At 39.1% G+C, this 17,654-nt stretch overlaps 1 protein-coding gene across 1 annotated transcript in view; it reads right to left on the reverse strand.

The window, feature by feature from the left end:
* SVEP1 (sushi, von Willebrand factor type A, EGF and pentraxin domain containing 1) overlaps positions 1-17,654 on the reverse strand; it is a 100,883-nt gene that overhangs the window by 39,851 nt on the left and 43,378 nt on the right. Inside the window, exons 14-27 of the mRNA XM_026040768.1 lie at positions 15,593-15,781; positions 15,048-15,281; positions 14,368-14,529; positions 13,767-13,928; positions 12,833-12,994; positions 12,260-12,354; positions 10,943-11,039; positions 10,332-10,445; positions 9,367-9,480; positions 8,365-8,566; positions 7,257-7,414; positions 5,804-6,005; positions 5,050-5,225; positions 4,392-4,516 (exon numbers count right to left, since the gene is read on the reverse strand). Of these exons, the coding sequence (XP_025896553.1) occupies positions 4,392-4,516; positions 5,050-5,225; positions 5,804-6,005; positions 7,257-7,414; positions 8,365-8,566; positions 9,367-9,480; positions 10,332-10,445; positions 10,943-11,039; positions 12,260-12,354; positions 12,833-12,994; positions 13,767-13,928; positions 14,368-14,529; positions 15,048-15,281; positions 15,593-15,781 (2,192 nt within the window). The remainder of the gene's footprint in view (positions 1-4,391; positions 4,517-5,049; positions 5,226-5,803; positions 6,006-7,256; positions 7,415-8,364; positions 8,567-9,366; positions 9,481-10,331; positions 10,446-10,942; positions 11,040-12,259; positions 12,355-12,832; positions 12,995-13,766; positions 13,929-14,367; positions 14,530-15,047; positions 15,282-15,592; positions 15,782-17,654) is intronic.

Here is a 17,654-nt window from a genome sequence, read left to right on the forward strand (position 1 = left end):
CTCTGGAGATCTTTAAAACCCGCTTGGACGCAGCCCTGTGCCCCGTGCTCTGGGTGACCCTGCGTGAGCAGGGGGGTTGGACTAGGTGACCTCTGAGGTCCCTTCCAACCTTCRGCATTCTGTGATTCTGTGATTCTATGATTCTATGATAATCCTYGAAACAATGTGGTGCTTGCTAGTGGTAAAGAAGGATGATATCACAGAGAAGACAAACATGAGGACATAACCTGAAAAGAAGGCCTCGTATTTGCAGAAAAAATGTCGAATGGGAGCCAAGYGGAACTGAAAGTTAAAGAGAGCATTCCTCAAACAGTGCTATCACAGCACCACAATTAAGGACCAGAAACACAAAAGGAGCACTACGCGAAGTAGTCCACTGTTTCCAGAAMAAGCATTTTGTGAATTCAATAAACTCGGCTATWTTGTGGTTCTTCAAAACAGTGCAGKCAAGACGTAACAAGACCAATATTACTGGCGTTTTCGGCATTGTCTTCAACTGAAGCAGGACAGGACCATATCTAACCATGTACTGAATGTGAAATGGAAACAGGCAGACTGAGGACAGGAGAAAGAAAAGGACACATTTTTAGATCAGCAGGAGGTCAATATCTTAAGAACAGACCTGATCAAACTTCTTTGATGAAGACATTTTTCCTTGTAAAATGTAACTCCTCTAATGGAACTACCAGAGGTTTCTTTTGGATTTTTACTAGGAAAAACAAAAACAAACCTGAAATCTGAAATGCTAATGGGAAACTTTGACTTGTTTCCACATCCTACTTTAATATCRGATTTTTTTTAATATAATTAAATTCTTTTTATTTCCTCACCATGAATCTGAAAAGCTATTAAACATAGTAATGAAATCATATTTCTCTATCAATAGCAGTACCTTGGGGACCATAAATCCACGAGTCACACRAACTACTAAGCTATTCAGACACTGACTGTGAATTCTAGGCAGAAGTAAGGACATGCAGACAAGACTCTTATTCCTGGGATGTCACATAGTGACCACCTACTGGTTCCCTGCAAAAGGTTCAGATGTTCTGACTGTGACATTGGTGAAAAAAAAGAAATGCAGCTGACTAGTTTCACTGGATGCCTAAAGAAATTTCTGTTTTAGAAAAGCATCTTAAAAATGCTGCTGAAAGAAAGAAGGCTTTGGAATTGCTCTGACTACCTTTGCTTACTGTAATTCCAAGAACAAAAAGGGAGTAAAGTACTAGGAAGTGCTTAAAAACAATGGTAATTTGTAATATTTGYGTAGAACTCTCTGTTACTTTTTGCCCTGTCATGAAAGAAGCAATTATCTGACCCATGGAACTACTTAAAATATTATACATGCCCTGAGGAGGAAAAAAGGCACAATAAAAGGATAATTAAGGATTTCCTCTTCTATTAAAACATCAAAGAACAAAGTGGTCTTTGGAGAAAAGACGGTTATTCAACTAAGGGAACATATTAGTAATTAGGCTATTGAGCCTACTTCCCATTCCRCAACTATCCTGTGCTGGAGGATCACTGAAGGAATTCCCTCTTAAGGAGAAGGAATGTTTTCCTTAGTTGCTTGAAAAAAGAAATTAAAATAACAAAGATGAGCAGCTCAATAGGCTGTGTACATCTCATCTTACAGCAAGGCTTCAAGGCAGAGTTAACTGGTCAAAAAGCACGGGCATGCCAGGCCTGTGCTGAGCATCTGGAAAAAAACTGCCTTTCCCAGAACAGCAACTGCCTTCTGACTAGTGGATGAAATCAGCTCCTATGCTGTACTAGCGCTCTGTGTGACGCTTTGGACCTCACACCAAACAATTCTCATATTCTCAGCCTGAGCTCCCTTGGGGCTCACCAGTATGCAGAGCCAGGAGACACAAGCGATCTGACCTGCTTATTCCATAGCTCTTTCTGTAGCTTACCTTAACTGTTTCTGCTGACGTCAACTGTTTAGGCAAAAAGGTGCAAAGAATATGTGCAGGAAATGCCCTTCTGTGGGCCAGGGAAGTGTGGGAATCACAGAAGTATGGAAGGCATTGGAGGGCAGGAAAGGACCTCACGACAACTCCTATTTCTACTGCTCACTACAACAAACAGCCAAAATGCACGTTTACCCATACAAAATTAATGTGTAAGTCAATGGGCAGCAATAGAAAAGTTTTAAAGAGTGAATTCAGCTTTTACATTATTCACCTGGCAATATAGCTTCTTCTACCAGTTTTCTTTATGGTTGAGAACAGGAAATAAGACCTTCTGCATAACTGCTGCTGGCTGGAACATAGCTGATAGTAACAGAGAGAGTGATTTACTACTCCAAGCTCAAAAAAAAAAAAAAAAAAAAAAAGGTCAAAAAATTAATAGGAAGCTTACTTGGCTCATTTCTCCATCTCTTTCACATTTGTCTTCAGATTAAGACTACGGATATCATAGATGAAAGGCAGGATTTTCCTCCTTGTCCTAAGGAGGAAGCCAACTGAAGCCAACTACTATTGAAGCCAACAGGAATTTTATCAGGTTTGTCAAGAGCATTACARACAGGCCAGTACTGAGAAAATTTCTAAGCAACCTTAAAAATTCCACTTAAATTATTCTTCTTTAGTGTATTCTGTACACTTATGTGCACAAATTTTTCCCAGCATTGCTCTTACGCATGAAAATTTGAAGTTTTGATTTGTGAATGCTTGCTGGCCCTAGATATAAAAAATGGAACTTCCTAACATATCAGAAAGCTGAAGATGCAAAGAAAGGAAGAGAGAAACAGAGGAGACATTCTGATGCTAGAAGCAAAGATTCTGGCTTAGCTTTTTTTCAATTTCTTATTTATACATATTTTAACTTTGATCACGGATAACAAATAGTCATAAACAAGCAAACAGTAGTAAGACCTTAAAACACATCAAAAGAGCAAAAACTTTCAATCACAACGCCCCTCCTTCCAAGAAATAWCTCTGACTTTGAACATTACTCCTTGTAATCTTGTTTACATCTAACAAATCCAACATTTCTGACTTTTGGATGGAAATACAGTTTAATATCCTTTTCTATGATGAAAAGAAGACAGTGGAGCACATTGTCATCAAGTTTACACATGAGTTACCAGTCGGCCCTCAAGGACACAGCTGCCATCCAATGGGATCTTAACACACTGGGTCAACAAAAATCCCAGGAAATTCAACAGAGACAAATTGGAAAGCAAGCCCCTGACACTTGGATAGGCTGGGGCAATTGGTCTAAGGGCTACGAAAAAGACCCTGGGGCCTTTGGTCAGTAGCAAGTGATCACGGACCTGCAGTGCACCCTTGCAGCACCAGCGGCCAACAACATTCTAGGCTGTGTGAGCAGGATTACAACTAGAATAAAAAAGGACTGCTTATCTCMTGTCCTTGGCATTAGAAGACATCTGGTCTATTGCATTCCACTGTGGGCTCCTCAAGACACCAATAAACTGAAGCAAGCTCAGAGGGGGCGAATAAGAAAGTCAAGGCTGGGAAATTTTCACAGTGAAGAGACATTGAGGCTTGTTCAGCTGCAGAAGATCAGGGACACTTAAGAGCAGTCTCCTCATGCAAGTAGGTCATCAAAGAAATGCAATCAGGCTCTTAACAGTGRTGTGTGGTAGCAGAATGAGGAAGTAGTCATAAATTGGAGTGTGAGGTCCTATTTGAACCTCTTCCCTCACTTCCACTCTGAGGACAATTAGCAGCTGCAATTGTGGTGGGATCTCCGTCCTTGCAGATTTTCAAGATCTAACTGGAAAAAACCCTGAGTCCACTATCTGATTTCATTTTTTATCTTGATAAAGCTGAAGATCGGATTAGAGATGTCCCTTGGTCTTCTTCCATCTACAACAATATTGCAATTCTGTGAAAGTTTAGCATCAAACTTGTGCTTGTGATTCCTGAAAAAGCACTCTAATCTTCAGTAGTGCTTATTATGCAGACTTTTCTCTGGATGATACAGTTTAACAATTTTACATTCTATCTCATGCACTGGCTGAACTTCCRATGCCTTACCTCTGATGTTTTACCAATGCCTTCACACAGCAGCCTCCAGCTCTTATATATGGTTCTCTTTCTCTTCTAATAGGATTGTTATCTTTGATGTGTCTTCATTTTTCTTTCAAAGCCATTTGATATRGAAAGATTCACTCAAAAATATATTGATTTTAATGTTGGTTTTACCATATCTAGGATTGCTTAAAGATACTACACTTACTATGCTAAGCTTAATACTCTAAGCGAAGGCTTCATCTTGTCCCCCCTGACTTCTGTGGGAACAGAGAAACGTCTATAAGCTTAACCTKATATAGTCTATAGGTATATAAACTAATTTGGAATGCATTTTCAACTCGTCSTATGCTCAAAGCATTGTGCTCAAACTCTGCAAGAAGGATCTACCTGCTGTGGAGACAGGACGTGGTCCCAAATGTTGAGTTGACTGATGGAGCCCACAAAAGATTCAGCTGGGTTGAATCCTTCTCCTTTTTGGTCTTGTTCTTGTCCCAGTACRAGAGCACCTCCACCTAAACTCAGACAAAATTAGAACAGGGATGGGAAACAAAACTCCATAGCAATCAACCCCACAGAAGGGCTTTCAAGAATATTTTCTTACGCTTATGTTATTGAGGTTTAATATGGCAGGAGATCAGCCACCTTCAATAAAATCTCCCAGCAAATCTCTGGGAGGCCTTGCTCTAGACTGAAGTGAATGAACATAAAAAATGGGAAGTGATCTCACTATGCCAAATAGGCATAAACATTAGTTCCTCTCCCAAACCACTCCAAACTCTGTCACCTCCACCAACYAAGTGGCCTATTACTTTAGCTTAGAAATAGTTATTTTGCCTTAACTGAGACCAAGTAAGGGAGCTATCCTCATAAATAAGACGAACAAAGATGATCATCTATAAATGCTGAGAACCTGAAAACATGCCAGAAACACCAAAATAAGCCTAACTTTGAAGGCATAGCAAAATCTCTGATTTAAAAAAAAAAAAAAAAAAAAAAAAAAAAAGGAAAGAGGAAGAACATCCAGTGTAGTGTAAATAAAACATACCAGGGATTTTTGAGCCAACTGAGAGCCCACTGCCTCCGTCAGACACCTTTCCATCAATGTACACTCTCCATGCTCCATCTGTGCATGTCCACGTGACTGCAATGTGGTGCCAGTTACCATCATTCACCGAGGGACAGTCTGTGATCCTCTCTTTTCCGTTTACATAAAGAACCCAGCTGCATGGAGAAGGAAGATGAAGGCCTATCAATTGTCTGCAGCAATCTGAAGAGCATCACTCCAAGTAATATTGTTTGCTAAATGGGGTATTTTTGTCCAGTTCATAAACAGAATCTCCCCTGAAATGTCATTACTCTTTGAGAGAACTTGGAAGTGACTATTACCACCTTCAAAGTGCTTTGAAATAAGTAATGTGTCCTGTACCAAAAGATGAAGTCTCAGTGCATGGCTGCATASAGGATTTTTAAACTTGTCCCTTGATCCAAGGACTCTGAGTGCTGAGTTCGTTTTACTCTGTCATTGATTCACTGCACATTTTAAACACACTATAAATATAATTTTCTGTTCTGGAAATATTCTGTTTTCTAAATGTCACATAGATTTCATGTTGTATTGGCAAAAAGTGGAGGAAAAAAATGATAGAGAAAACCACACAAGGGGACAACTTCAGCTACAAAATTTAGATGCAGATTTGCCTACTCCAAAATACGCACAGCTGACAGTCAGACTTTTGGCTTGTATTACCTTTATCAAATAAAGACAGGTTTAGCTAGAGAAAAACAGATTTGTGATTTACCCATTGTAATCTGTCAGCAGAAACGCATTATCACTTCCATTTTCCACTGCATAAGAAATGGGAGTCCCATAGTTTGTAGTGTCAGTGGATTTCATCCAGAAAGCACAGGTGATGTCACCAAGAGATGGGAAAATACCATCAAGYATAGCATACCCATAGACACCAGAGACTTCAAAATCAAGATTGAAACCAGAGGACTGTTCTGCAAAAAAGAAGAATTTTTAGAGCTATATTCTTAAAACCACAGAAAAAAATCAAATGCAAACTAAACCAATGCAGTAAAATGGAATATAACCCATCCATCTACAAAAATATTCACTTTAAATTGGTCAGAGCTGGAAAGACTGTATACCAGCCTGGCTCCAGTCAACATATGATGCTTTCGAAGGCTAGAGAACACACGTCATCCGAAAAAGTGCAACTGAAAAAGGRGCTGATACTCTAACAGAGATTGATGATGAACTCCTTGTATACCACTGGATACACTTTTCATCTTCTGTCCATCAACGATTAACTCATCTGTTCATCCATCAGCCCAAAAGGGCATGATCATTTGTTTTCATTTCATCCATAAAAACTAGGATTTAAAAAAAAAAAAAAAAAAAAGAAAAAGAAAGAAAAGAGGAAAGAGATTTTTTCTGTTCTGGAGTGACTGAAATACACTACACTGATACAGAACAGCACTCCTGTGGTCCTGTGGTGCTCACATTTAATGCAGAGTAACATGCTTCACGGTAAAGTTCAAAGATCGCTATGTGCAAATAAATCACCTGGAGCTCTCCTGAAAGCTAGGTGCTATTTAAACTTGCACATAAGATCTGATCTACATTACCCATRTGCCCTTCACTGTCTCTGTAGAAACCTGCCTAGGTTCTTCATGTTCCACCTGAAGTTCCATCAGGTACATGTACAAGACTGTAAATTTCTATATGTTGGCCGAAAGACAAATGGAGTTGAGACTCRTGGATGTGCAGTGTAACTCTACAGCCATCCACCGAGCTGCTTCAGGTGAATATAAAGCTTGTTATGCCCTGCAATGTGATTTCTATTATTACTTCTGAACTGATACTACCTARCACTCATCTTTAACCATTTAATACCAAGTTCTAATCAAAGTAAAAGAAATACAAATTGCTAATTAACTGAGTTATGCAGAGCAAATACAATTGAACTCTGATAAGCTTTTTTGGTATTAAAAAGTTAGTGTAGAAAAGAGAAAGAATAAAAACATGATCTGGCACACATGCTGTTACACGCATGCAATTCCAATTCCAATTCCAATTCCAATTCCAATTCCAATTCCAATTCCACTGCAGTCACACAGACTCCACTCAGATTCTCACCACACCTAGATGCTTTTGGGAGGAGCAGAATAAAACCAATTCAGCCAGTGCAAATCTTGACCAGACACTTAGTCAAGCTGCCTTTTTTCTGACACTTTGGTCCTGTGTACCTGTTTCACACCTGYTGCCTGTAAAGCCAGGGGGACATTTACAAACGTACGAGTTCAAGGCATCCACACAAGTAGCTTGGTTTAAGCACGGACTGGAGTCACACTCATTGATGTTCACCTCACAGCTCTGTCCTGTGTATCCTCTCACACACAGACACCTAAGGAGAAGAGAAACATACTTCAAATACGCAATGTATGATGCAACAAATATCCTTGCCATGAGGCCCATTTCAGCAGTGGAAATGGCATATGCTGAAAAATCTGTAKAACAGATACTACAGAGTTTTATTTTGGGTGCTTCTTTAAGCATGACTAAGCTGCACTATTTTACTTCCTGAGAACAACAATAAAATATCTAAGTGTAGCATCTGCATTACTTCATATGAAAATGGGAGAGACAACCACTGGTTTCCTACCAGTGAAGTGGGACTCCTGGAGTCCACAGAATTATGGATCAGAGCTATGCTACTTGGCAAGCACAGATCCAGTGGTAATGTGGGAAAACCAAYGTATCAGAAAAGCATCAAGTTCTCTGGAGCCTTGGGGCAGGACAGAGTTAAGAAATCTAGAGTATAATATCTGGTTCATCTCTCTACAGTGATCCAGCATAGGACACAATTGTCAGTACTTGTAACTTCTGATCTGAGTCAAAGTCCCTGAAAAAAATAAAATCTTCACAAGTTTCCAGCAGTGTTTATAGCTCAGTCCCTGCACTTTCAATATGTACAGCTACCCCTGTCTTGCAGTCACCAGTGAGGGAAAACCATCAGGTACACAGTCTGTGATCAGTGAAAAATCTAGTGGAAAGTTAAGGCAAATACTAGTAGCTGGGAAAGGGGAATTCTTTYGGCAGAACAGATCTCCCACAGTATGTGTGTCTTGAAGTCCTACCATGTTCACACACCTAACCCTCCACATTCTCCTCACTATCCATCTCAGAATTTTCTAAGAGATTTTTCTTTTCTTTTAAAATGTCCTCCATTAATGCCTTAATTGGGTCCATTAATTGGATGGGGTTGTTGATCCCTTTGCTGAAATCTAAGAAGACCCAAGCACCACAACACATCTGGCTTTTCACATTGCATTTTATCAATCATCTATTTTTCACCTGAAGCTGTTGATACCATCTCTGCATGTAGCCCCATTTCTACAGGGTCTGCTGAGACACTCATCGATGTTTCTTTCACAAAAGATACCAGTAAAACCAGGAAGGCACTTGCAGGAGAAGCCACCAACGTGATCCTCACAAACAGCCCTATTGAGACACGGGTTTGAAAGGCATTCATTGACCTCCACTTCACAATGAGAACCTGAGGAGAAAATAACAAAGTCATGGATCTGTTTTGCTTTAATCTGAGAAAAATGTTCACAAATCTATTCCTGGCTTCTGAGGACCCTTGCCAATAAATGGTTTTATGGGAAATGGCAAACTCCAAGAGTAGTTACAGGAATCATTTATGCAGTTGTAGAAATGAACACSCTGTGATGTTGGGCATCTAAATGGATATTGCCGAATATATGAGTCACTTAGGCTAATTCAATAAAGCACCTGAGAAATGAGCAACTAATGAGAAGCTGCCACAAAAGAAATCAAGCTGGAAGCCTAGCTCTACAGTGATTTTAATGTGAAAGCCAAAAACACACATGACTGGTATTTGTGCTGGGAAGGAGGCTCCATGTTGCAAGCACAGAAGAATGAACAAACTGTATGTGATTTTATAGTGGAGCTCTTTGGCAACTTGACAAATCAACAGATATTCGTGGTTGCTACAGAAATTTGGAGAGAGCTATTTTATGTGAGAAAAGCAGAAAGCTAATATTTGGATGGGGAATAGGCATAGGGGAATTCACATAGACAGCTTTGTCCACAGCTATGGTACAGAGTAAGATCCTGGTACAGCTGCGAAGAGAAAACAGCATCTAATAGATCCTTCAGAGGTCACACTTTGGCACTACAGGTCCTGTGGAAAGCTAAGTGGACCTATGGAAGGCTAACTCATCCAAATCAGCCCTGCATATAGAAACAACATTGAAATAATTTGGTAACCTAGGCAGGCATTTCTCTGTGCACAAAGAATGAAAAACAAGAAACAAGAAATAAATATTGTACCTGTGAACCCATCTGCACAACTGCATTGGTAGCTGTTCTTGCCATCAACACAAYGGGCTCCATTCAAACATGGGCTAGAGCTACACTCATTTACGTCTTCTTCACACAAGAGACCTTCAAACAGCAAGGGAAACATGGCAAGATATATCAACACACAGTCAATACGAGTCAGAGCAGCTCCATAGTTGTCATACAATAAAAAGCTACTGGGATTAGACAATGAAATTCCATCTTTTGACTGCATTACTGCAAATACTTGCAGAGATCATCTGTGATATTTAGCTGTTGAGATGTGAAAGATGCCAAAGTYAGTGTCAAGCGCTAAAAATATTCAGAAAGTGTTGCTGTCATAAATATAAAGCCATAAATGTGAAAAATGAGGGAGACTATTTTTGGCGGAAAACATTGAGCCTATCTTTTTAAAAATTGCTCAGAAGATGATCTCCTCAAAAAGTTTACTTCAATACTCAGATGTTATGATGATGTTTTGGCAAAGTACTCAAGCATGCTAGATCAAGCTTCAAAGACTTCAAATACTCGGAATTTAAGAGATTTAGAGGAGAATGAGAATTAGAAAGACTGACAACAAAGATATGAAAAAGACACTCCCTTACAACAGTCCTAGGCCTGTGTTAATGTTTCATCTAAATGGGTCACACTCAGTTTCATAACAATTTTTCCCTCTGAATTTTTGGCATTCTCTTTCTTTTTCAGATCAGAATTGTCACGAAACTCAGGCACGCACACATAGGCACTCACATGGACTATGCTTCTCGAATGGTCTTCTTTTTACTTTATTTTACTTTTCACATACACTGTAACTCTTTAGCCTGTGGATGGAACTGCCTTTCTGTTGTAACTCTATTAATGTCAATGAAGTAAGAACAGCCCCTGTGTTGTGGATTTTTCTTGCTTAGTACAGAAACAAGTCTCTCTGAAGAAGAGCTATCCTGCAATTAAATTACCTGAATATCCAGGCTGGCAATGGCAAACAAAGGCCCCAATGTCATCTTTACATATTCCGTTGTGCTGACAAGGAGATGACTTACACTCATCAATTTCAGTTTCACACTTCAAGCCTAAAATGCAAATCAAAGAATGGAGAACAAAGAAGCAAAAATTAAATTGTTCAGAAACACAGGTCATGGATAMTGTGGGAAAACTTTATAAGGATTAATTGTCTGGATTACTAGACATTTGCATTCATTATCTTGTCTTTGAACTATGTTTCAATTGAGATTTGTAAGAGAATGTTATTAGGTAAAATCTAGATCAGGCAATGATCTGATAAATTCCAAATGATAGCACTTAATATTCTTAATATTTTTCAAATAAAAAAAAAGTTTTTTTTCCAGTCCTGCTGCAGCTGCTGCAGTCTGACAGCCTTTTCATTAACTCCACTGCAAGAAACCCAAACACTTTATGCCAAACGCTATATAATTCAGCAACACTGAAAACTATTCTAATGTGCAATTCAATTTGCAATTTTGCATTGAAATGTTTTATTCCTTTGTGTTTACTCATAGTAAGGGTGTGGAGCCATGTTTATTCTTCCACATATTTCTGACATTTTTACCTGTATAKCCAAATGGACACAGGCAAATATATCCACTTCCCAATTGTTTGCATGTCCCGTTGTTGTGGCATGGTTCCAGGAAACATTCATGAAAGACCTGCAGCAGGCAATAATGATGTAATTACAATAAATGTGGAAATACATTTGAAAAAAAACATTCTGAAAACTCTATAGTTAATTAAAGAGAAAAAAAAGAAAAAGAAAAAAGCTGTGAAATTAATTTCTAGCTGTTCACCTTTGTCTCATCCGAGTGACAACGCTTCCTATTTCTAGGGAAGACTACCAGGAGTCTGAGTATTTTTCTTAAAATGGACTTTTTTATTTAGCAAACTGTGGTCACTGCAGAYGGTCCTCTAGAAGCCTCCCAGCTATGACTGATAGCAGAGTGATACTATGCTATATCTCACGTTACAGTTCTCCAGCAATATTTTTCTCTCTTCTTCCTTTTACACTGATCAATAATCACTTTCTTCAGTCTTTTTTACAAAAGAGAGGTGAATTGGTGGGGGACTTCACTGTATAATGTTATTTATTTTCAGATAAATTGTCTCACCAGAGGGAATCTTCACAAATGTCAAGCTAATCAGCTTGAGATTCAAGGAAYGTAGCCTTGTCACAGCTACTGCTAGGGTTGGTGGCCAACATCACTGCACAGCTCCTATTACATGGGGACTTTTATCTATTACAAGAAGGATCTTCACAGCAGAAGGGAGTTGTGGTCTTTTCTTCTTAAGTATATCTATACTGTATACTTAAGTATATCTATACTGTAATGAGTAGGAATAAAGATTTTACAGCTGGGACTCAGATATCTGGTAACATCTTCAGGAATCCAGCATACGGAAGCCATCAAATGACTATGAACAACACACTTTTTAGAGACTGACTAGACCTCTTGTAAGAGGTTCAGGTTTCTTGAAAAGGTGCGACAAATCAAGTTGAGGGCTTCAAGCTCCAAAATTTAAGATTGCCAATAACTGATGCAACTTTTTTCTTAATTCAACAGAAGTGTTTCTATAATCACAAAGAAAATTTGAAAGCTGAGGTAGCTGTGAATCTATTCATGTCATGCCTAGCAAAGACTAATTTTTATTAATTATTTTGATTAATTTTATTAATTCTGATGAGTAAGACAGACCTGCTGATGAGCAGGACCTTAGCTCTAAGTCCAGTAGCTCTCATGATCATCACTCTCACCTCTTCAGGAGATTTAGTCAACATAACAATTACATTAAAGAAGGCATTTCTCATTTATTGCTGGCATAAAACACTGTTTTATTCATTAGAGTCAGATTAGAATAAAAATCTGGTCCTTGCCTGACTGCTGACTTTGTACTGCTTGCTAATATTCTCTGGAGAGGCAGGTACCATCATAACACTTTCCTCAGCTGCTGAGAATGTAGAGCCAAAACCTAGAAAGGAAAGATAATGAAAGCACTGTTAGTAACACTGCACAGCCAGAGCCCTATTCCATGAGGGCATCTTAATTGCATTTTAATAATACATCTAAATGTTGATAGAAGTAGATTTCTGGGAATAGACACAACAATTTACAGTAACCACAAAATACTTTATGGATGTCATATACTATAAACAAGCATGTTTCTAAAATGCATGCATGGGTATTTACATAAAAAATACAYATATATTTTTATACAGTTACATATATGCTCTGTAACTGAACCTCAGTACATAACACACAGTCACTTCTTACACATAACCCAGAGACAACATTATAAGGCAGAAATGGGTGCGAACTGCGCTAGTGCAAACATATGTTCTGCGTATGTTCTGAGACGGCATGGAATGTTTTCTCTTCAGACAGCTGTTTTCCAAACTTTTACATGGCCAAAATTTATTCACATGCTTCTGGGATATATTTTGGCTTACTTGAACAGTCTGTGATGGATCTGGCACCGATGATTGTTGTTGTCCCGTAAAAGGGACAAGACAAGCAGTAGGACTTTCCTGGGTCTGGCTGATAGTAATCTCTGGGACATGGGTAGCAAGGTATCAAACCCGTACGAGAAAACTCTCCTGCAGGACACGGTACTGCAAGAACAAATAAGAAAGTTTTTTTTCAGTGATCATTTGCTCCCTTTCTGGTCATTTTCTCTCCTCCCATCATTGTCTCTCCTCAGACCTACAGTATTTRGGTGAAACCCACAAGAAATTCACAACTGTGAGAAATTCTATGTAAACTGTGCTGTTAGGTGACACATGGATCTCAATGAATCACAAAAACACCTGTTAAGTAAGTATTTTTATTTATTCCCATCACTACTGTGGAGAAAACTTTCAACYGCAATTTTCCTTCATCTCACATCCCTTGCTTTCCCTGTCTCCACTCCACAAGGAGGTGTAAGAACCATAGACAAATTGTTTTTGCACCATTTCCCATGCAGATTGCTTGCTCTGAGAATCTTTGTCAGAATGTTCCCAAGAATGTTTGAAGACAGGTTCTTGAAAAAGTCATTAGTACAAACTCAACCAAAAACCAGAATCACTGCACATCAGAAATCCCAAGATAATGATGATGAAACATACTGTGTGCTTTGCACTGTGATTCCGTGATTTGCACACAGGTACTCATCAGTAGCTCATTCTATCTGTCTTTGGTTAAGAACTCATCTTGGAAATCTGAAGGAAATTGTTTCAAAAATTCAGGTTAACAGGACACACTGCCATTATTTTGGGAAATTCTGCTTGTCTACACGTTGAGCCACAGGTTGAGTTAAATCTCAGACAGATGGATTGGACAACACTAGCTGCTGTTTAAACRCTGCCTCACTTTTAGAAATTTCATAGCTCTTTTGTTACAAACCTCCACAGGCTGAGATATCCACAGCGCCTCTTTTTGCTGTTGACAATTTTTCTGGGCAAGAAATGCAGTTCCTGGATCCAAATGCTGGCTGATATGTGCCAAGTGGACACGATTCACAGGTTTCAAGACCATTTACCGAATAGGTTCCCTGCTTGCACTGAGCTATAAGGCAGAGGAATTCAGAAAGTTTAAGCAGTATCCAAAAGCAAATATGATTCCTAACCTCCAAAAATAATGCTGAAACCACAACATGCTTCACAAAGCCTGTTTGCTTCTACTAYTTTTAAGTATATTCTGAAAGTCTTCATGGCTACAAAGAGATAAATAAAACATACTAATTAAGTGCAGGATGTGGTAAGTTACTGACAGTACACTTGCAAGTTATTATCCCGTTAATTATTTTCCATATCACTGCACAGCTAACTTATCCCAACTCAGCTACTCATTTTTAACCAGAACCATCATGTAAGTGCATCACAGGGCAGTCAGAACTGCTCCTCACTTCACCAGCTAACCTCATTCCAGCACTCCTGCACTAAGGAGCAAAAAGATGGCCACCAGACATTTAAAAACAGTTGCCCAAAAAAGGTGACGTCCTCACCTTTGCATTCAGAGATGCTTCTGGAGTGTAGGTACTCTGTATAGGTGCCAGATGGACAACTTTTGCATTCCAGCTGCCCTTCCTCATCTTGGTAGGATCCAGTCCAGCAGCTTTCACAGGCACGATGCTCCAGGGAGTAATAGGTACCCAATGGACAGTTCACTGTCACATAGGAGAAATAAGCACCCCTCAGATCACACAGTCATCAATAATTCTCTTCCTCTAATGAAAGCCTTTCCACTTAATCAAACTCTATTTATGTGGAACGTGCCTCTGTTCCTCAGCAAAATGGGTTGTTCTGTCTGGAACCTTTTAACAATTTTGCTGCACACAATACATGAAATTCAACTCTATCTTAAATACACATCATTGACAAGAATAATAGAGTTAAGGCTGCATATAAAGCACTGCTTTCCTGAGTATTATCAAGGGTATGGGTATGCTTGGTTTCTCCAGTGGAGTGCAACCCTGGCTATACAAGTGTCCTTTTCCATAGCTGTTGGTTATGAACACAAAGATCCTCTGGAAGCCAATCTCTGCAAAGCATTAGAGAGTTAATGGGAGACCACAAGACCRCAAGAAGGGGATAATACCAATCCCCTACCCTCTGCAAACAGTATCTAAAACCTTGCTTTTTAAAGTGTTTCAAACACATGTAAGGAGTAAGTCATCTGGCTTACCACACATTCTTCCCTTCAGCACAGAGCCAGGCCTGCAGAAAAGAAAAGCCTTCTCCGTCTCCAGCGAATTGCTGTCAGCTACAATGAGTTCGGATGCAAACTGAAAAGAATACATGGGTTCCTTATTGAGAGTCCTATTCAGTCTGTTTGTGATGGTCTCTAGGGTTTTGAGGAGCCTCTTCTGGTTTTCCAGTTCCACTGTATCATTCCTTTCATCGGGCAATGGCACGCTAGCTGGGATTTAAAGAGAACACACAACAAGCACACAGAATTTACAGTCAGCACTTCTGGTACCCTGGGAGTGCAACACTCAGCTCGCCAGTGCAAAGCAGAAAGCAGGCCACGTGCACGGTGCTCTCCATGAAAAACAGGGTGTGATCTTTGCCCAGGCACAAAGTCTGAGAAAACTAGGCCAAGAGCATCTCCAGAAAACTGACATCCGCATCTTTATCAGGCTTTGGGAAGACAAAGCTTTACTGAGTGTATTAGAAACACGTTCTTTAAAAAGAAGGAATAGGAGAAGGGAGATGTTTGATTTCTCTCACCTGTGATGTTAAATATTAACTTAATTTTGTGGTCAGTCATCGGGATGTTGAGCTTTTTGTGTCTTTTGACCCGAGCAGGTGATCCCTTTACAGGGGCAGAGAGAGGCTTGGACAGGTCTTCCTGCACCGTATCAATGAAATCACCATAGGAATAATCCAGCTGGTTTGCTGCCCCCCAGCCAGCAGGCCCTTCCAGGGGTTGAGAAAGAAAAAAGTGAAAAAAGAGAGAGAAAAATACAATGATGGTTAAAACTGGGACCTATTATACTTACATTTACTTTTAGAATGAGATCTATTCAAAGTTCCAGACAACGTGTGCTGGCATTGCCTATGCAAAAAGTTTTTAATGCTTTAAAAAAAGTTTTGATTTAAATACTAACATTAATGACATTAACAACATTAATAGCAAGGAGACAGAGCGTTGGAGATTAGCTCACCCTTTCTTTACCGCCCTACCATTCTTAATGCTAGTATCATTCATTCTCGTTTAGAAARAGTAATGCACTATGCTGGAAAATCATCTCTTGTAGTAGAACTTTGTTTAAAAATTTGACCAGATATACAGACAGAAAAAGAAACAAGTCTCTCTGATGATCACTGATATCTCACTTATTCTCTAGAGCTCCTGAAACTTACATCTTTAGCTAAAGCCTTGAAAAATGCTGCAAAAGTTATAATATAAATTTCTGATAAAAGCAGTATTTCTCCTCCTGCTTAGTCTTCACATGGGCTGTTTACTGCTAGCAACATAATCCACAACAATTCCATACATCTCTCTCTCATTTTTCCTCTTCATCTATGCCTAGCATGGCTTATGTCATGTGCAGCCATCACACCTCTTTCTCATAACATCTGGAATGACTGTACCATCCTCAAAAGAGGATGGCAGCATCACATTACATGTTCAGTCTCCTCAGAGAGAGCAGTACTGTTACTTAGTGGGCTAAATGCACCTCCAGTATAACCTCCTGATGTTTTTATCTATAGAGTGCATACAACTAGCTTGTCTTGCTTAAACATTGGATTCTGTGGATAATCTGCCTTCTCATAAAACTGATATTAGAAACATAGAATTTATTTCATTAATCTAGATTTTTTTWCTTTTTTTTCTAAACATAAAGGGATAAAAAAATCTGCCTGTTAATTACTAACAGCCATCTAGATTCTCCATTCTTTATGATAAAACTGAGGTAAGKTAACCCCACAGTTCTGGGATTAATACTTGCAATTATTCCATAAGTAGTTTTCCAAACTATTGTCTCTTACGACCTGAGGGAAGCACTGATCTTTAACCTCTCTGAGATAGATCACAGGAAACTCTGAAAAAGCAACAAGTTTATTCAGAAACTAAGTTGACAATAACTAAACATAAACAGAGCCCTGTATCTCATTTTCCCAACACCCTTTTACTCTTTTTGATGACTTTTGAAATTAGTTCTGTCATTCCTTCAGCCTTCCTCAGATCATCAGCCTTCCTCAGATGACAACTGGAAATTAAAGCTCCCAGTGTTTGTTTACAAACAAATGTGCTCTCATCAATGCACATTTCTGAAAGGTGAGAATAGGGAAACTGCAGCACAGAAATCCCATCAGGAAGCCACAAAACAGCAACAGTCCTATGGCAAATGAGGCATTCTGAGRTTTGCCCTGCCAAGTGCCTCCCACTAAAGTAGATGGTGCAAGTTTATTTTCTGCTTTAATGTGTTCTTAGCTTTTCTGCTCTAAGCACCCGCAAAGGATGTAAAGCCATAATAGCTGTACAACATGGACACTAACGTGCTTGAAAATGGTCTGAAAACAACAACCAATGCATAAAGTGAAATGGGAAAAATCATGAAGCTTTCATTCAGATAAACCATGGTCTGACCTTGCATACTGAAGGTCATTTCATATCTAGTGGACAGTCTTAAGCACTTATAGCTTTACATGGTGAGGGGCCACATTTGTCCTCAAGCTTTCCAGAACCACTTTTTTTTTTTTTTTAGTATTTTGCTTTGAAACTGTATGCTTTTTTTTTTTTTTAAATAAAAAAAAGCTAATTTCTTGAAAGCTAACCAAGCAG

This window comes from Nothoprocta perdicaria, unplaced genomic scaffold (assembly GCF_003342845.1).
Source record: "Nothoprocta perdicaria isolate Ctin4 unplaced genomic scaffold, notPer1 scaffold_265, whole genome shotgun sequence".
Lineage (NCBI taxonomy): Eukaryota > Metazoa > Chordata > Aves > Tinamiformes > Tinamidae > Nothoprocta > Nothoprocta perdicaria.